Source organism: Periplaneta americana, chromosome 7, assembly GCF_040183065.1.
Source record: "Periplaneta americana isolate PAMFEO1 chromosome 7, P.americana_PAMFEO1_priV1, whole genome shotgun sequence".
Lineage (NCBI taxonomy): Eukaryota > Metazoa > Arthropoda > Insecta > Blattodea > Blattidae > Periplaneta > Periplaneta americana.
Window position 1 is genome coordinate 117,000,481 of NC_091123.1, and position 21,348 is coordinate 117,021,828.

The following is a 21,348-nucleotide window of genomic DNA, read 5'->3' on the forward strand; positions in this document are numbered from 1 at the left end:
ATTAGATATCGTAGTTGTTGATAATGGTGATACAATTGTGCTGACAGAAGAATCAGCGGAATTAAGTAGTAATTTTGAGATTCATCCAACGCAATTCAATTGGGGTCAATATACACCAAATATGCTTAAGTCTCCCAAGCATCCAGCACTACAATCGACTGTGACTGCAAGCTGCAGTGGAGCCGCCGACAGCGCTAATGTTCAAGCCATAGAAAACTGCTCCACTGAAGCTGCAAGTGAAGATGTCTGTGACGACTCGGCCAACGTCAGTGTTACAGCTCCTTCAACTTCTTCAAAAAATGTCCCCCCAAGCTGGACTACACGCAGAAGACCGATGCTTAGCAAGTCAGAAGAGCCCTTAGCAAAAATCCACAAGTTAAAGGCTGAGGCAATAATGAAGAGCATTGAACAAGCAACAGAAGAACACTTGTGGAACAAGGAGCTTCACTCTCTTCGACTACAGCAGGAACAATTAAAACTCGAAATTGAAAAAGTGAAACTTGAAAGAGAAAATGAACTACTCAAACACGAGAAAATGAAAACTGAAATATTATTAAACAACAATTAAAATTGTTACAATGCATTGTGCTGATAATTATTAATTCAATTTCATTGTTTTCATTATATGAAAAAATAATTTAGCCGTGTCAATACATTAAAAGATATGAATAAGTAATATGTAAATAGTACATTTGTTTACAAAATTGAACCATGAAAAAAGCAAATTATTTCTTATGTTTTGTAATATAACAACAATGTGTGAGAAAAAATAGACAACATTTATTCAAGACCTTTTAATAATGTAAAATGCTGTGCTGTTACTGTGGTAGGAGACTTCTAAAGTAGGTATCAATTATTGTTCGTCTCACTAGATTGTCGCGGCGAGATATAGGTCTATTTTGCTGATACAGTCGTCCATCAATCTGCCCTTCTCCTAAGAGTTCAGCCCATGGTGCAGGTAACTGTAGATGTGGATCGTCCTGAGGTAATTCTTCTCCAGCTCGACGAAGAATATTATGCAGTACCGCTGTAGCAGTTATCACGGCAAACGTATGATCTAATGTCACATTCATCCCCAAAGCAAGAACCGGAAATCTTCGCTTCCATAAGCCAAACGTTCTCTCTATTACATTTCTTGATCTGATTTGCGATTCATTATAGAGGTTCTCTGCCGGTGTATGAACTATATCCAGAGGAGGCATTAGGTAAGATCTACAGGGATAGCCTGCATCTACTAGTAACACTGAATCCCCGTAGATCCCCTGTTCGAACCTGGCTCGTTGTACACAATTATTGAAAATGGTACTGTCGTGACTACTGCCTGGCCATCTAGCCACTATGTCGCTAAATTCCATATTAGCATTACATATTGCTTGCACATTTAGCGAAAAGTAAGTCTTTCTGTTTCGGAAGAGTTCCGCATTATTACCTCCAGGGGATCGTATCCTAATATGGGTACAGTCCATTGCTCCTATTACTTTTGGAAATCTGGCTTTGTTGTAAAAACGCATCTGCGTTTGAAGTACAGATTGAGGTGTTTGCGGAAGATTAATATATTGGCATCGTAAAGCAGCTATGGCACTGCTGACTCTATGTACAATTCGGGAAGCTGTAGACTGACTCACACCAGCGTAATCTGCAACGCTGAGCTGGTCACCACCAGTAGCGTAAAATCTTAGTGCTAGTAGCAGCTGATTTATGGGCGATACAGCTTGATTCCTAAAATGGGAGAAAAGTAACTTCAATGTAATTTTAATTTTCTTAATTTTATGAAAAAATGTAAAGATACATAGCCAACTACGATGCCTGTCAATACGATCGTTAGTATGCATGTATATGCGCGTGTGTGTGTATTTATAGCACTAGCTTATAGGTATATAAATTGGGTAACTACAGAGAAAGGAAGCGAAAAGTTACCGCACTATGCAGAAGACGTCGGGGAACAGATTGTCCGCAATCCATTGCTCGACTCACCGGTCAGCTGTAACAGCGCGGGCGGGCCAGGCGTTCAGTTTTATTACGGTAGGCCTAAAATTCCAAGTGGTGAGGATTGAGTGTGTGGACAGCGGGAAGCGTATGGAGTGTTTAGTTGACGAGTGGAGTGTTTAGTGAGTGCACGGTATTCCGTAGTGTGCATTAATACACTTGTTATTGAACATTATTTGTGTTCGCTGTCAGTATGGTGACGTATAGTATTGTACAACGAATATTTCTAGTTGAGACATTTCTCCTAAAAAACAAATCTTATGACTGTTGTACTGTTCGCAAATTTCTACATCAGTTTCGTGACGCTGCAATGCCTTCGAGACAATACATAACCAAGTTATTCAGAAAATGGCGAGAAACTAATAATTTAGGCCTACTGTAATGAAACTGAATGCTCGGCCCGCACGCGCTGCTACAGCTGATCGACGTCCCCTGTAAAGTGCGGTAATTTTTGCTGCCTCTCTCTGCTATAAACAATAGGTATTGTAGAGAATTCAGCTTACCTATTTGTTGTAAATTCCAGGTTATGTTCTATCATTGATAAGACTGATAAAGCTGAAGTTTTAGATAATCTAAAATGTGTTACAAAGTCTGAGTCATCGTAGTCCTCAAAGTATGTGGCGCGTTCTTTTAGCCACCTGGGACGTCGTCTTTTGTACTCTTGGCCATATTCCTCATCACTGTCATTTTCCATTTCATCAATTAAATATTCCAGTCGTCTACGAGCCATCTTGTTATTTCGATTATCTCAGTTTTTCCTACTTTATCGGCCAACATTTCTCCGGTAAAATTTTAAACCGAGATAATCCCAATTAACCGAGATAATTTTGTTGGTGAATACAAATGTAGCCATTATCTAAGTTTTTGTAGCTAAAAACCGAGATAAAATTTTTACCGACGTTGGTGAATACGGCCCTAAATCAATAATTGTACAAAGACTGGCCAATAGGAGCAGAACCAATTTTGCTTACTGAACTCAACATCCGTTTAGATAACTTTACAAAACCTTGGATTACTCAAAACAAAATTCATATGACTTACACCACTGTCATTCTAACCAGTTAAAATATAAATCACACTCGAGAGGAAATTAAACGCAGAATAAATATGGGAAATGCCTGCTATTATTCGGTTCAGAACTTTTGTCATGTAGTCTCCTTCAAAAAATCTTAAAGTTAGAATTTATAAAACAGTTATATTACCGGTTGTTCTTTATGGTTGTGAAACTTGGACTCTCACTTTGAGAGAGGAACAGAGATTAAGGGTGTTTGAGAATAAGGTTCTTAGGAGAATATTTGAAGCTAAGAGGGATGAAGTTACAGGAGAATGGAGAAAGTTACACAACGCAGAACTGCACGCATTGTATTCTTCATCTGACATAATTAGGAACATTAAATTCAGATATTTTAGATGGGCAGGGCATGTAGCACGTTTATATAATATTATACTATTGAATTAAACAGTCGCATAGAACAAAGAAAATAATACTCGAAAGTCAACGATCCTCCCAACAGATCTGGCATTAAATAATGTAAAATGAAAAAAAAAAAAAAGTATTCTTTTTACGTAAAATGTGGGAATGGAAAACATTATATGTAAGTTCGTGAGTTAAATAAAATTTGCTAGTATCGGACTACTTAATTGCAGTCCACGTTATCGCTTGGGCGTGAACCCTTCCTCTACTAGTAAAACCTACTTACCTCTCTTAATGCATAAATAACTATAATGATTACTATATAATTTACGAACCTTTAAGGACACTGTAGTAGTTTGCAACTTTCGATAGCGTCGAGGTTAAGGCGTTGCGCAATACAAGTTACAAGGTCGCAGGTTCGGTTACCATTGGGCAGAGATCCGTGAAATTCGCGAAACTCGATGTCATTTTATCAATTTCTTTCCACAATTTCTTCATACTTCTTCCCACATCTTATAAGAACGCGAATTCATATAATAACGAAAAAAAAAAAAAAACATAATTCAAGTTTTTAAACTAATTCCAACAATACTTGTTTTATTCGTGAAGTCTTAACAGTAATGTATTTTTAATATTTTAAAAATTTTCGTGTTCTTTTTTTCCGGTAGTGCATTTCGTTCCGCCATTTTGCGACCAAATGAATGCAGCCATATTAAAATCTATATAGATTGTCAAAGCTGAAAATTCTGCTGAAAATGCTGCATAACTTATGTATAGTGTCTAATATATTATCCCAGAATTATAAAACTTGCATAATAGCCTATGCGTAGCTAATATATATTATATATGTATAGGCTTAGTATTACAGCTATTTAAAGACTGGGGTTAAAGAAACATTGAGTATATAGTATGCTCAACACAGGTAATGCAACAGATAGACAAACAGGTCGTTGCTTCGTGTCTATGGAGTACGGTCAACTTCCAATATAGTGGAGCATTGTTGAACAAGTTCTGACCAATTACTGAAATGAGGCGTGATCAATATGGAGCATAATACGGCTCGATTCAACGTTATTGGCCCCTGTCCTTGATTGTTTGATTAGTGAGCGAGCTGTGTGTTGCGTCATAAGAAATAAATTTAATCACGAACGTACATAGGAGGGGAAGAGGAAAGAGAAAGAATGAAAATAATATCTATACTTGTAGCTGAGAAACACTCATGTCAAGAAAATAGAAGTCAGAGATGGGCATCGTGCCTCACTTGAGAATTTGTGCCTCACTGACCTTCACAGAGCTTATCGCTCTGAGTGACATCATCTTCACAGTCCCCGTTCCTCCCTCACGTAGCTCCTAGGCGTGGACAGGTTCTATATCAGTTTCATAAGCAGTATCAGTGGTGGCATAATGGCATTATCAAAGCAGTGTGTACGCGTTAGAAAACGATTTCATGAGAAATGGGAGGAAGAGTTTTTTTTTTTTTTTGTGAAGGGGAGAACGTACGATGTATGTTATGCTCGAAAATCCTATTAGGCATTAATAAATTTAATATACAATAACATTACTCCTTATGTCATAAAGAGCATGCTGAATTAGAAGGTAAGACAAATTAAATGTTATTTTTCGTACTATTTCGAAGAAAATTTATGATCTTAACATTTGCATAGTATACCAAATACGACATTATACCTTAAACACGCTGCATTAAAAGATAGCCTACGAGGAATTAAATATTGTTTGTACGTATTAGTTCCAAAAGAAATTTATAAAAAAAATATATATATATATATCAAATGTGCGTAGAAAACGAAATATGATTTTCTGAAATTATTTTTGGGTCGAGAACGTGCAAATCTATTAAGTAATCTTGAGAAACGCCAGAATATTCAAGAAAATAAACGTGATGGAATATTATTGGCTAGTTACGCAATTTCTCGCCTGTGATTTAAATCAATTCAGTGATGGAGAAATTGTAAAGACGTTTATGATTAAAGCTGCCGAATTAATTTGCCAAATTGAATAAAAGTTTTCGAGTCTCTCGCGTTAACCAAGCGCTTTCCTAATAATTCGCCACTGACCGCCTTAGCGATTACGATAAGGTGACGCAGGTCACAGCAGTTTATATTTCCCATCCTACTCTGCAGTTTCCTCTCCTAGTAAACAAACTATTTCAAATCGAGTGCCTCACGTAACCGAAAATTGTGCCCGTGTATGATATAAGTCATCATGATATTGTTTAGTAAACAGACGCAGTGGTTAGTAACGAGACGTGTGGAAGAATATTGTATTTTAAGACAGACTGTACCGCGAAACGATAAGAAGAAAATGTTTGGTGTTATGACTGCGCGGCCTGATCTGTGCCAGAGCAGTGATGTGTGCGACCCTGCCCTTCAGTAGTGATGAGCAACTCGCTCTTAGTTTATCTATTTACTTTTTACAAGGGCCAAAATCCCTGAATCAAACATACAAACGCATGCTTGAGCCGTGATCTCCATTTCCTCGTGATCATTGCAGTGAATAACAATGTGCATTCTTAAAGTACGGAACTTGAACTTTCTGCAGCTATTATTTGAAATGATTTTATATCGCGAGAAAATTCTTTCAGTATCACATGATGTTCGTTGCAAGAGAATACACAACGTATTCCTATTTTCTGACATTTCTTCGTGTTTTATCAGGCTATTGCGTAATGTCACTCGCCGCTGAAAACCCACTGTATATCTCTGTACTTTTCTAGAAATTTCCTAAAATGAAATGTCGATTATTTAATTTCGTAATAGAGATGTTGGCACTAACCACCGTGTTATACATCCATGCTAAACGTCGAATTTATATCTTGATAATTTCCAGATTTTGATGGCACTGTTCTTTTGCTTTATGTTCAACACATTTTCTGTACCTCTTGGTATTGCAACACCTATCAGTCCACTGTTTTTGTTACATTTAGGTATATTTTACACAATTTATATGTAATGTTGTCTATATTAACAGTCAAAAACATAAGTTCAATACTTTTCAACTATGCCCTGCAACATTACACGCTTGAGCGTCTTACTTAAGGCATTATCTTTGCAATGAGCCTACAATCAGCCACAAAGCTGTAGTTATTTAAATAATAAGACTAGTAACAGAGCAGCAGTGATTGATAACAGTGCCGGTACTCACTTTGACATTATGGCTGAGTCCCGTCTTCGACTTGCGAGAGCTAGAATGTAGAGGAATGCTCAACTATTTTGCATACGAACGTACCTACTGTGCTCCAACCACGAGAAAGTCTTTGCGGAATGAAACGGAGCGGGGTAATGCTGTGAATGAATGTTGATGTCATAAGATGCCATAAGGTCATACACGTGGGTACTCGTATCTCTATTGGCTCGCTCTCACAGCACAAACAATAACATTGTTACACACACACACACACACACACACACACACACACACACACACACACATATATATATATATATATATATATATATATATATATATATATATATATACACACTACCCTAGTTACAAAATTAGATCACTGTTAATCTCCTGGTCTTTTAATTCCTCCATATAGGAAATAACATATGCAGGAGAGAGCATGGTTTTTAAACTGACGTGATAACGATAATATTATTTATCTACTTCGCTCCAATAGATGACGCAATAGTAAGCACATTCTTTTCACGGTTGATCTCCTGGGTGGAGAACAGTATACCTGCACTGTGACGTCACATATAGGCCTACTTCCAATCAGGTTATAGGTAGATGCATTCATTCATTCATAGTGTTCTACCCAAGAGCAGATCTTTCATTGCAAACTCAGCATTCTCCAGTCTTTCCTATTTTCTGCCTTCCTCTTTGTCTCCACAATATATGATCCATATAACTTGATGTCGTCTATCATCTGATATCTTTTCTTCTGCCCCGAACTCTTCTCCCATTCACCATTCCTTTAAGTGTATTTTCTTAGTCAGTGACCCATCCCATTTCTTTTCCTCTCCCCGATCAGTTTGAGCATCATTCCTTCTTAACCTACCCATTTCAACATAGCTTCAGTTCTTATTCCGTCTGTCCACTTCACACCTTCTATTCTTCTCCATATCCACATTTCAAATGCTTCTATTCGCTTCTCTTCACTTCGTCGTAATGTCCGTGTTTCTGCTCCATACAATTCCACACTCCACACAAAGAACTTCACTAGTCTCTTCCTTAGTACTTTTTCCAGAGATCCGCAGAAGTTACTCCTTTTTCTATTAAAAGCTTCCTCGGCCATTTCTATTCTTCTTTTGACTTCCTCGCAGTAGCTCATGTTACTGCTTGTAGTACACCCCAAGTTGGTGTCCACTTGTTCTACTACCTCATTTAGAATTCGCAGGTTTATCTTCTTTATTTTCCTTCCTGTAACCATGGTCTTCGTCTAATTTGCATTTATTAAGAAGCCTATTGTGTGTGTGTGTGTGTGCGCGCGTGCGTGCGTGTGTTTGTGCGCGCACGCGTGTATAAAATGTTAAACTAACACCGCCAAATTGGCAAACAGCAAAATCTTTAAATTTTAAAATGAATTTGTTATAGGAATGTTTTGAATTTATTTCGTTTACGTATTGAATGAATGAATGAATGAATGAATGAATGAATGGCTTACAGAGTATTATTACGGACAAACAGTAGCCAGATTCACTGTTTGAGCCGATGATGTAGCTTGTAGAGTTAGACAACTGAGTGACGCAGTTCTAGGGTCACAGGTTCATGGAGCTCGCTTGCGCAGCCGCTCACTTGCTCTCTCTCCGCCGTCTCCTGTACTCCGCAACGGTGATCTTGGGCTTGTTTTATTCGTCTTGGGATGTCCTTTTATTATATTGTTCTCGTCTCCATTTTTTCATTGTATCAGCGTTTGAATTTCGAGGCATTTTGAAATTTTAACATTGTTTCAACTACTTCTTGAACCTTGAGGGTTCAATTTACCCCGAATCAATGTTTCTTCTTTTGTTTAATCGATGTCGTCGCGTTCAATTGAGTGACACCTCAAACGTTCGGGCCAGTTGATATCTCACGAAGTTATTCACATAAAATTGCTGCTGAAAGGTAGCAACAACAAAATATTGGTATTAAGTAATATTAAATATTGTAATCTGGAATATACAGGATGGAAGTGAAATAATTCTACAGATTAAAAGGGACGATAGGGTACACTTAAATGACCAGAAGTAGTACATTAGGATACAAGGTTGGGAAATGCTTTTTATAAAACCGAGGAAAAGTTTGAAAAGCAAGCAGAGCGAATTTTTCAATTTTCGAGATTTTGTAATGCACTTCACAAACATGTATTGTACAGTATTTTTTGCACGATAATATACTTTGAAAATAATATTTTTAAAAATATTAATATACAGTACCTACCTACGTTAGACTATGAACAGCTGACTGATTCTCAACAAGAAGTTTGTCATAGGTGTAGGTAGATGGGAAGGGTAGTTTTCATTACAACCCTACAGCAGTTATTTGTAATATTTTAACATACTTGTCTAGGTTGCCAACTCCAATAATGGCGGCCGTTTGCTGTAACGACGAAAAAACACACTATCGTGTAAAAACCTGTATTACGTTTCGTGATTAAATGTACGATTAATTAGAAAATTGAATTGGAAGTGTCAGCAGTCTGGCAACATCGCCGCCTCTTTCTTCTCGTAATACAGACGTAAGATGTTAATGAACTCAAGTCTGTTTGTTTTAGTGAACTACCTCTCATCTCTCTTTCTGGCTACAATGTTGCAAACTGGTTACACCATTCAGTGGCTTGAAATTAGTGGTTTCAAAATTAAATTTACACTAAAACCGTCCACGCTATTGAAATACGTCAGAGGGATAAACGATTTTTTATTAGATTTTCTATCGATACGGACAAAAATCAAGATTATACTCACAATACTTACCAAATAAGAGGGTGTTAAAAACTTGGGTAAAAAAATTCTCAGAAAACTACTGACTTTCCACCAATTTGTATTATACTTTTTTGTTTCATAAAACATGAACTATTCTCTCTGAAAATCTGCAGAGTTATTTCATCGCCTCTCTCTATGCGAGATAACCACAAAAGAAAAGGAACTTCAAGATATAATCACAGTCTAGTATATACAGTCAAGAAGCTTGAGTTGTTGAGGGTACTAGGAACAATAGACTGTGCCGGTACTATTTCGCATTGTCTGTGATGAGGCGATAGTAGTGATCCTAGTGGTTAGCAACTATCTATGGATGCATATTTACTACGTATTGAGCTTCGTGACTGTATATACTAGACTGTGACAGGACATGACATAATATTACATTAGACGAATAAACAAACATAATGTGACGTCTACAACAAAATTAATTCACGCTGTCAGCGGACATACTGTACACCCTCGCTGTGAGCTCGAGTAGGATCTATAAGCTTGGCTTTCACGCAACGATGAAGCTTTGCTTTAGCAGTGCATGAACATAGATTAATTAAATTTTTCATTGAAATTAAAAACCGCATTTACATTTTTGACGACTGAAAGACTTCTATAAGCCGCTCTAAACTGTAAACAGAGCAATTAAATAGAATAATAGGTCAAAGAAAGGGAAACATTAACTTAAAGCTGCAGGAGACTTTTCAGCGATGGAAAGTAATGTTTACGTGTGCAATTTACTCTAAACGCAAACGTCGTAAAATTTATATTGTAAAATGAAGGATATAAACTTGGTGCATTTGATTTAGTTCCAGTTGTGTCAGTATGGAGCCTTAGCAAATAACGCTGATACTTAATTGACGGAATATATGCAAGCTCTTCGAGTTTCTTATGGGGACCAGCCATGTTCATTTCCACTGTTTGTGCTGCTATAACTACTGTTTGGCCATCGCGTCGGCAGGAAAAGAGCGGGGCGTACTGCACGAGAGCGAACAAGTTGTTTTCAATTTTTGTTTATACAATATAGCGAGTGCGTTCAGTTTATGGAAGTAGACTAGCCCTTAATTTAAAAATCCTGTCCATTTTATTTATTAAACGTTGCGACGTAATGATGGCGATGCAAGTATCTGTATAAAGTAACTGAAGAGATCCGACAGCTATTACAGTCTATTATAGCCTATTATATTATTAATATGCACCAATGTGTTTTTATTTTATTTACTTGGTTATTTAACGATGCTGTATTAACTACGAGGTTATTTAGCGTCGATAGAATTGGTGATAGTGAGATGATATCTGACGAGATGAGGCCGAGGATTTGCTATAGATTACCTAACATTTGCTTTACGATTGGGGAAAAATCTCGGAAAAAACCCAACCAGGTAATCAGTCCAAGCGGGAATCGAATCCGCGCCCGAGCGCAACTCCGGATCGGCAGGGAAGCGCGTTACCGACAGAGCTACGCCAGTGGCTACCAATATGTTAAAGGAACGTAACTGAACGTAATATTATCTATTAAAAATTAAATGCAGTATACTATGAAAGAGTCCACACCTGTGGAGTAACGGTTACAATCTCTGGTCGTGAAACCAGGTGGCCCGGGTTAAATTCCCGGTCGGGGCAAGTTATTTGGTTGAGGTTTTTCCTCGGTTTTCCCTCAACCCAATATGAGCAAATGCTGGGTAACTTTCTGTGTTGGACCACGGCTTCATTTCACCGGCATTATCACCTTCATCTCATTCAGACGCTAAACAACCAGAGATTTTGATAAAGCGTCGTAAAATAACCTACTAAACTAAAAAATAAAAAAATTCTATGAAAGAAACAATAATATCCATATGCAAAAGAAAATAACAATCATGACTTATTTACTGCTTCTCTGAATAAATACTATATCAATATGTATTCCAGAGCATTTATGAGTACGAATACCGGGACTGAGTTGTACCACAGTCTAATATATATAGTCACGAAGCTTGAGTTGTTGAGGGTACTAGGAACAATAGACTGTGCCGGTACTATTTCGCATTATCTGTGATGAGGCGATAATAGCGATCCTAGTGGTTAGCAACTATCTATGGATGCATATTCCCTACGTATTGAGCTTCGTGACTGTATATATTAAGACTGTGGTTGTGCTGCTTGTTTGAGGAGGGTTGGCGGGGGTACTTGCGACGACAGATATTACTGCCTCCCCTCCAAGCGGGAGTAAAGTTGCTTACTGGTTTCGAAGAGAGGCGAGGCAAGTGCAAGTTACACCACAATGTACACGTCTGATTGATGGGGACACTGCACTGTGGTGAAATAATGGTGAAAGATTAAGAAAGTCCACTCAATCCTTAAATCCGCAAAGTATCCTATAGCTTACAACAGGTTAATAGGCTATCTTAATATATAAAATTGAATGTGGGTATGTATGTATGTATGTATGTATGTGTATGTGTGTATGTTCTCTATACAAATCTACACGCTTTGACCGATATGTGCCAAAGTTTGCACATTTAACCTTCATAACCAGGAAAAGAACATAGACTACATTAAAATTAATTAAAAATATAAAAAATAAAAATAAAAAGCTCAAATAATCATGTATTATATTAAAATGCAAAATCTTCTACAGTCAATTGTTCTTCATTATTGTCTGTCGTATTCAACATCGACTTTCATGAGGCCATGGAAAAAGCAAAACGATATAAAGTAACATTGTAGAGATATCATGAAGGCCAAAATCTAGATAATTCATGCAATAAGAATCTTTATGCAGTCCAGAACCGTGTTATGTGTTTCTCGAGACAGTTGCAGATAGTGAGCAGACTGTGTTTTATCAAACAGAATTCTTGAATTCTTTGAAATCACAAGGATTGCCAACAAATAATTTAATACTTAACATTGAATCGCCAAAAGTACTATTGAGAAATATTGACCCTAAAAAATTGTGCAATAGAACAGGAATTGGTGTGAAAAAACTCATGCCAAATGTAACAGAAGTGCCAGTATTAGTGGCAGAACGAAAGGAAAAGATGTTTTACCCCACATACTCCTATGATAGCCAGTAACATGCTATTGGATTTTAAGCAACTGCCATTTCAGCGCGACTAGCATTCGTAATGACCGTAGTAAAATAAAGCTCGAGGATAGTCGCTCAAAGTTGCAGATATTCGCTTAAAAACTCCGTGTTTTTCACATTGTCAATAATTGCATAACTTTCTTTCGAGTGAGCACACCTAAACATATATATATATATATATATATATATATATATATATATATACACACACATATTTATATACAAAAGAGGGGAAAACGAATTGTATGCATATCAATGATACTTTTGTCGTGTTCCTAATGTAGTATGTGAATATACGTAAGCCCACTGAAAATAATAATAATATAAATTCTAAAATATAATATACATCTTTCAAAATATTATTGCCCATGTCCAATAATGTGTTACTGTGAAATTATATCTGTGTAATCATGTTGCCAGTATAGAATGTTAAGCGTTGTGGAAAGAAGAGTCACTTCATTTTTGTAACATATATCTTTCAGAATATTATTATTTATGTTGACTTCTTGCAAAATTATACTCTATCTGCATTCTGTATATAAAATAAAAAGTAATATATTTAATATGTTCTGAATTTGTTAGATATAATACCACAAGTCTTATTTAAAAAGCCTGGGTATGATATAAGCGGGCGTGCAGCTGTCAAGGGGTAAAAATCTTCCAATATAAATTGAATTATATACGTATATATTGATTCTTTGTTACGACCGATAGAAGTTAAATTTCGGCTCACGATGACACCCCAATGGATTCAGACTGGGAACAAGGGAATTCCCTAATTACCGTCAGCTCTCTGAAGTTCAAGTGAAAGCACACATAGACATGAAATTACGTGAAATGTATGTCAGCACAGCTTCAAATCAATGTACAGATCTTATAATTATTTTATCTCTGCCTCTGTACAACGTCACATTTGTGGTGAGGAGGAAAGGAGGCGGCAGAAAAATTAATGGTATTTAATACGCTGACAGCCACGACTAAGATAAGGCGCTTGAAATTTAGCGGTAATTGATAGGAAAATTAAAATTTCACAATACTATAATATTGTACAACATATAAAATATGGACATTGCGCTAGTTGTTTTCTTTACAGTCCGACACGGTTTAATAAACTAGTGTGAGAAATGAAGTACTGCCAATTTAAGGGTTAAAAATATGTCCAGAGCACTCTCCCCGAATGGCCTAGAAGAGAAGCTGTTGCGACGTTCCGCGCCGCAGTCGGTCATGACCAGGCTTCGAGACTTCGGACCCGATAGAGCAGTTCAGTGGGAAATCCGCATAACGGCGTACTGAGTATAGTGGTAAAGCGTACAGTGGGTGGGGGTAATGTAGAATGAATGCCAACAAATACGCAAAGGAAAACGCTCTGGATTTGAAGGTTCTGACGAATAATTTGGTTTTCACACAAACTGTGTCTGAAACTATTACACGGTTAGAAAAGTCAGAGCAAGAAATGCCGGAAGCCCTCAAATTAATTTAGAAAATGATGCAGAGAATTAATGTGACATCAAGTACACCGGTTACTGAACGTGTAAAACAGAAGTGGAAATCAATTTTATGTAAAAATAACGGATATGGAACATTGTGTAACATAAACAGTAAATTAGTGGACATAGAGTCACCCGAGAATAAAGGACTGTCTCTTAGAGACTGCAATGATGTTAGGTTTTTTCGTTTGCTCCTATCACGTCATGCGACGTATAGCGCAGCTTTCTACAGTACAAACTTTGGGAGATAACCGAAAAAGATTTACGTTTGAGACACTGAGAATGTATCTTGTAGTAGGTACATTGAAATTCGGTACTGTAACTGCACTTTCTAAAGACGACCAATAGGATAAATGAAAAAATTAAAATTGCTACATGCTTATTTCCACCATTATCACTGTGTATAATTAAACACAAATGCTTATAAAAACAGGAGAATAAATGCTTTTCACATTCTTTTGACAACATCATTGTGTAATGTATATTTACTTTCAGAATGTACATATGTGTTTCCCCATACTACCGCATTCTACTCTAAATAGCAACGGTGTTACCTCAACACATTTCTATCTACCTGCAGCGAGTCAACAACCTATAGTGCATGCACAGTAAACTTATTGTATCGGGTCCAAAGTGTCGAAGCCTGGCCATGACTGTCTGGCTAATCACCTCCACCGCCTGGGTGTATTATCCAGCCCCCACTGCATGCTCTGTAAGATGTTCCGACACCATGGACTCAAACCACATTAAGACCTGTCCAGCTCTTTCATCTGTCGGCTTTGTGGATAGGTACTGGGAGGCCAGAGACAGAATGCAGCAGTGCTGACATCCACTCCTTCATAGTTTCCTTGGACATTGTTCACTTTATTTCGTTTTCTTGCCTTTTAGTTTTTATCGCCATTATACGGCCAATGACTCTAGTCAAGTGCCACTGCATTGAATAAAAAAAAATATATGTCCAGAGTATTTAGATCGAGCCCAAAAATCGACTGAATTTATATTCCCATGACTATTCAAGCTTTTCAGCCAATACATACATACATACATACATACATACATACATACATACATACATACATACATACATACATACTGTTCTGCCAAATGGTAGGTCTTTCACTACAAACCCAGCATTCTCCAATCTTTCTTGTTTTCCGCCTTCCTCTGTCCGCATATGATCCATGTATCTTAATGTAGTCTATCATCTGATATCTTCTTCTACCCCGAACACTTCTCCCGTTCACCATTCCTTCCAGTGCATCCTTCAGCAGACAGTTTCCTCTCAGCCAGTGACCTAAACAATTCCTTTTTCTCTTCCTGATCAGTTTCAGCATCATTATTTCTACAAAAACCCTTTCCAACACACTTTCATTTCTTATTCAGTCTGTCCATTTCACACCCTCCATCCTTCTCCATATCCACATTTCAAATGCTTCTATTCGCTTCTCTTCACTTCGTGGTAATGTCCATGTTTCTGCTCCATACAATGCTACACTCGACACAACGCACTTCACTAGTCTCTTCCTTAGTTCTTTTCCCAGAGGTCCGCAGAAGATGCTTTTTTTTCTATTAAAATCTTCCTTTGCCATTGCTTCCTCCATTTGACTTCATGATAGCAACACATGTTACTGTTTATAGTACATCCTAATTATCTGAAGATGTCCACTTGCTCTACTGTCTTATTTAGTATTCCTTTATTTTTCTTCTGACAACAATGGTCTTCGTCTTGTTTGCATTCATCTTCATCCCATATTGCTCACAGCTGTTATTTAGTTCCAGTAACATATCCTTTAGTATCATCTCCTCTTCTGCTAACAACCCATATCAGCAGCAAATCTTATGCGCTTTATTCTTCTTCCCATATTCTGAAAACAGTTCTTTACTAAATTCTCGAAGTAGATGTCGAACAGGGTAGATGATAAAGAGCATCCTTGTCGTAACCCTCTAATGTTAAACTTTGGCGCAAAGAGCTTTTTTAGTGACGTCAATATAAAATATATTTACAAATATTATTTCAAAATTATTAGTTTTAATAGCACCAAATTTTAAGTATTTTTTTTATCGTGCTCGTCTATAAATATGTATTCATTTGCAAACAGGAATATTTCTTCTGAAAATATGACAAAATTTTCCATACAAAAAATCTTCCACAAATTTAGCAGTTATCAGTAAGACAGTTTCTTCGAATTGTCTTTTATTTTAAAGTCGTTGGATATTTCACGGTATATGTGCAGTCTTCTTTCTAGAAATTTTAATATTTTGTTATTGTGCTCGTTCATAAATTTGTATTAACTGTGCATTTTGAAAAAAAAAAAAAAACATTATAAAACTTTTGATATGAAAAATCTTCCACAAATTTAGCAGTCTTCAGTAAAACAGTTCCTTCTAATTTCCTTTCATTTCTTAATTCATTGCGTACTACTATCCAAATTTCATCTTTAATTTGATGTATATTAATTTATAATCTTATAGTGCCGCAAGGCAAGCCCATGGACCAGGTAATACAGGGGTTTTCCGTTAATTACGGTTTTCCTATGACATCCCAACAAATTTCTCTCATCTCATCTCATCTCATCTCATCTCATCTCATCTCATCTCATCTCATCTCATCTCATCTCATCTCATCTCATCTCATCTCATCTCATCTCATCGCGCGTGTAGCGTAAACTAGCCTCACACCAGTATACACAACTGCTTTGTACTGTATGTGTGAAAGTGGTGAACAGTCAAGCGCCCGCCATTAGTAAAAGAAACATAGGCGTACTCTTATTAGTACTAGAATTAATATGAAAAAAAAAATAGTAATACATGGTACACTCACTGTTTAATGATAATGAGGGTTGTTCATTAGAATTTGTCACGTTTATATGAAGTTACAGTTTCTGTTTAAAAAACAACAGCGACTCACTTCGACGTAGAATAAAATAATGTTTGTCAGCCAAGGTGTTCTGAGCGAACTGGGGAAAGAAATGTTTTTAAATTGTTTAGTTTATTTAATGGATGGTTTATAGAGGACAGACCATAATTACAGGCCACCAGTAGGTTACCCGAATTCATCGTTTGAACTGAAGTAGAAGGCTGCAGTGACACGTCTCGACATTTTACATTATCCATAGAATCCATGGAGCTCGCGTGCGTCTCTCTCTCTCTCTCTCTCTCCCTCTCTCTCTCTCTCTCTCTCTGCCGTCTGCCGTCTCGTGTACTGCTCAGAAATGATCTTGAATATGGATGGGCAACTCGTGTTCACAAAGTGCTAAAAAACCTTGAAAGCGAGAAAGACAGACGGAGCCAGCCGCAGCAGTTACAAGTTGTTTGTAGTTTCGCTGCAAAAGCAGTTCATTGCCGCGGTGCGCTCTGGCGGCTCATGCAGGTGGTCGTGATATCTACTCCATGATTTGAATTTCAGAATGAAGCATGATACAATAATTATAGTAATTTTAGACAGACTGTACCTAAACACACATAACAAAATTATATTATTTCCTAGCTTTGTAAATTACTTTATTACTGGAAACACAACCTGAATACACCTTTTCAAGAGACAACAAACATAGATGCAACACTTATTTATTATTACTAGACATCGGATTTTTAGGCACTAAAAACTGCAGTTTTAGGCGCCTAAAATAAGCTCAAAATTTGTAAAATTAGGCTCTATTTTAATGAAAACAGGCATTTTAGGCACATCAAGGTATCATACTTATTTCTTTCACTGAAATTTTTAGTTATACACCAAAATACGCACAAAAAAGTATGTTTAAACATTAAAAAAGAATAATATATTATATTTATAAACAGAGCTGCACAAATTTAATATATTGAAACTAATGAAATAATGATTATTGATATCAAGATTACTCATTTTAAGTTATTGAAATTCAGTTCCATGCTCAGACTTTATTATAATTATCTGCACAGTACACCACCAGAAATTTTTCTAAATTCTCCACAGTTAACCTTTGCCTTTTGTCACTGAGAATCATTTTGAAAGCAGAAAAACTTCTTTCAACCGAAACTGATGTGAGAGGCGCAAATTTTAAATTAGGTACAATAGAAACATCAATACTTACTGGAACATTTACACTTTCCCCCGATATCACTCTTGATACTTTTTCCAACAATGAAAATCCTACATTCTTATTTAATACGTTGTCCAACTTATTTTTAACTTTTTTCCCCAGTTTCGCCCAAAGCAGAATGTATGTTCACTTGAGCTTCCTTTACTATTGCTATTTGGCTACAAAGAGATTGTTTTTCATGTTCTAATTGTTCAATGCTTGCAGGTATGAAAGAAAAGTTTGATGTTATGTAGGCAATATCGTTTTTCACTCGTGAGTCATTCAGACAATCTTTCACTGCTTTCACACACGCTGCACTATCAGTTTCAGGTAATTTATCAATAACTGTGACCACTTCTTTAAAATACTTAGAATAATACACCACTGACTGAATCCAGGTTCCCCATCGTGTAACAACCGGCTGAGGTGGGAGTGGGATATCTGGAAAGTTCTCTCTGAATATTGAAATCCTGGATGGGGCTTTACAAAAACATTTTTTTTGTGTTAGAAATAAACGAATTGACAAGAGGAAATTCATTCCGGATTGTTTCAGAAACCCTGTGAAGGCCATGTGCTAGACAGGTTACATGCGTGAGGTTAGGATAAAATGTTTTAAGAAGTGGAGCTGCAGCAACCATGTATGAGACAGCATCAGTACAAAACAACAGAACTTAGAATTGTCTATATTACCTGAGTATAAAGACTGTAGGCCTTTATTTACAAAATAAGCAATGGCTTGGCTATTCACTTTCGAAAGTTTCTTAACACATACGAGGTGTGGAATCGAAGGTCCATCAGGACTAAGTTTTCCTACTACCATATTTGCTATATACCTATTCATAGGATCTGAGGTTTCATCCACAGAGACCCATATGTAAGAATCACCTATATCCTCCCGAATGGAAGCTAAAGTTTCATTGTATATTCTGTCTAAGTAATTTTTTCTTAGGGTCGACTCAGATGGGATATTTTGTTTGCAGTATTTTTGTAAAAACTGTCTTAAAACCGGATTTTCAATTGCATTCCAGGGAATGTTAGCAGCAACAAACGCTCTGGTTAAATCAGCATAGAAATTGCTGCTGAGATTGGATGAAGTAGGCTGTGTTAGTAAAGTTTGTTGCAGTTGATTTTTCTGCTGAGCTTTAGCCTTATGAGCCACTCCTTGCACATGCTGCTTTAGGTGGCACTTCTTTTCTTGCGAAATCTAAAAATGTAAAGTAAACTGAATTAAAATAAAATCCTAATTGTTGTATTGCCGTATTTCTATCACAAAGTTAGTGGGTTCGAACAATCAAAATTTTAATGACCTGCAAATACTTTAACTATCGGAATTTAAAAGGTTAAAGTGTAGTGGTCTTAAAAAGAATTATACCTCAGGATAGCTCAGTCAATGTATAAATATTATAGGCTTACTCATTAAAATTAATAGAATTTATATATTTCAACTATTGTTACATACCTGTTTGCTACAAATCTTGCAGAATATTATTTTTCCATCATAAGTGAATGCTGAATATTCTGTTAGCCATTGCCGGATCAATGTAGATTTTGCACTTATATTTTTCGGCATTATCGCGTTAAACTTCACAGGAAAACGTCCTACCGCTCAAAACTTCTCAACACAAATAAGGTGAGGGAAAGAGCAACTGTTAACGAGCATTCAAATGAACTGTTGTTATTGAGATTCAATTGGACAAAAATACAAAGTTCCACTTATTGTTGCATTTCCTGGTAGTGTTAACACTAGGAGGGCCATTCTTTTAAATATTTTGTAACGGTTTACCCTACTAATTCGCAGTTTTACGACTTTTCGTAGATATTTCAAAAACACTCTTTCTCCAAAAATTGTGATTTTATGACACTCTTAAGGGCAGTACAGCTAATCGGTTTCAGACCGAAAACAGTCATTTTTATAGTATAGTATATCTCTGAATCGGTAGCAGCACATGTTGTGATTGTTGCCTGCTTCAAAACTAAGGTTGGTTCTTTGTCGGCATTTATGCCTCCAAACATGTTAAATTCGGTGAAATCTATTGCGAGTGTCGTGAGATTCAAAACATTTTGTTTCCTTTATCAATGGTTTCATGGCCGGTGTGAAGCAAACTTTCCACTTTTTAAATGCCTTAAATTTCGCAGTGAATGCATGTATAAATTATAAAAAGTAAGAGTAAAATGCGAAACTTTACAGTGAGTTAGGCATTTTTAGGCGAATATTAACAAATTAGGCTCTAATAACCGTTTTAGGGCATTTTAGGGCACTATAAAACTCATTGAATACCTTTCAATTTCCATGAAACACAAATATTAATAATTATTTTTACTTTACTCCTAAAGAAACAAAATAGGCATTTGCCCTAGAATCCGATGTCTGATTATTACATTATTTGTTAATAGTTATATATCTTATTTGAAACATAGAACGCGAGAATTTACAAGTCTTTATATATTAAAGAGTATAACTCAGTTCTCAGAAATGTAATAGTCTGTATTCGCAAACAAACACAAATTCAAGGAAGTATTTTTTAAATGTCACGGCAGATGAAATAAACTTACTTCTAAGCTCTTTCTGTACATTGAGACCTTTTACACTTCTTTCTTGTATTAAAATCTGACTCAAGCACATACAGTAGGCCTATATTTGGAAGCAAAGAGTATATTTGAAAATTCTGACTTAGGCAGCATTGCGAACTGTTCGATTCCTGATATCGCTGGGATCTGAGTGGCGTGCTGTTCTGTACATTTAGCAATTCAAGCTATAAACTTTAAGGATCTTCTATCGGCTGTAAGCCAAAAGAATTTCAGAGAAATCTCAATTCCTTGTCAATTGTCACTGTTTCCCCAAACTTACCAGTGAATTCTGCTATAGGTCTTGAAATAGGGCCCTGTATTTGATAAGAAAATTTTCTTATCACTCTTCAAGATAGTTTATAGTCAAAGAAAGTGAAGTTGTCTATGTTCTACATGATACTGCCACATTTCAAATTTGTCCATAAATGCTCTTAGCTAGACGATCATATGTTGTACAATTCTGTAACTCGCACGCACAACATACTAACGATATTTGATTTCAGTCTCACCTTGTTGAGATCCCATTTTTACCTTTAGATGTTCTAAAGCAGATCTAGACAGTATTTCCTTACTAAAATCTTCACTGTGTTTATTTGTAACATGTCATGCGTAAGAAAGTTAATAGAACATAATACAAGCTTTACCTCCCTTCTTAATAAAAAATCTTTCTCTTTCGGCTCATCACTAAAGGGAAATGATCTGGGAATTATATTGTTTTTCACTTAAAACGAGCCGCCACTGACTGCAGACGCGAGGAAACTTGTTTACAGACAGTACAATTCAGAGTCCGTTCTATCTGCACTGAGCCTGTGTTCACACTTCGAGAGCACGAGTTGCCCACCCATGGTCTTGA

At 36.5% G+C, this 21,348-nt stretch overlaps 2 protein-coding genes across 2 annotated transcripts in view; both read right to left on the reverse strand.

Annotated features, from left to right (window-relative positions):
* The window catches only part of LOC138703381 (uncharacterized), a 345,308-nt gene that overhangs the window by 75,655 nt on the left and 248,305 nt on the right, over nucleotides 1–21,348 (reverse strand). The window lies entirely within an intron of this gene.
* LOC138702647 (putative nuclease HARBI1) lies at nucleotides 491–2,716 on the reverse strand. Its single transcript, XM_069829971.1, has 2 exons — nucleotides 2,490–2,716; nucleotides 491–1,719 (listed from the first exon to the last, which is right to left on the reverse strand). Exons 1-2 carry the CDS (start codon nucleotides 2,714–2,716, stop codon nucleotides 819–821), a joined length of 1,128 nt encoding a protein of 375 aa, XP_069686072.1. The 3' UTR covers nucleotides 491–818.

Coding starts and splice junctions, on each gene's coding strand:
- LOC138702647 (XM_069829971.1), bottom strand. CDS start 2,716: ATGGCTCGTAGACGACTGGAATATTTAATTGATGAAATGGAAAATGAC. Junction 1,720..2,489: donor CTGGAATTTACAACAAATAG/GTAAGCTGAATT, acceptor CTCCCATTTTAG/GAATCAAGCTGTATCGCCCA.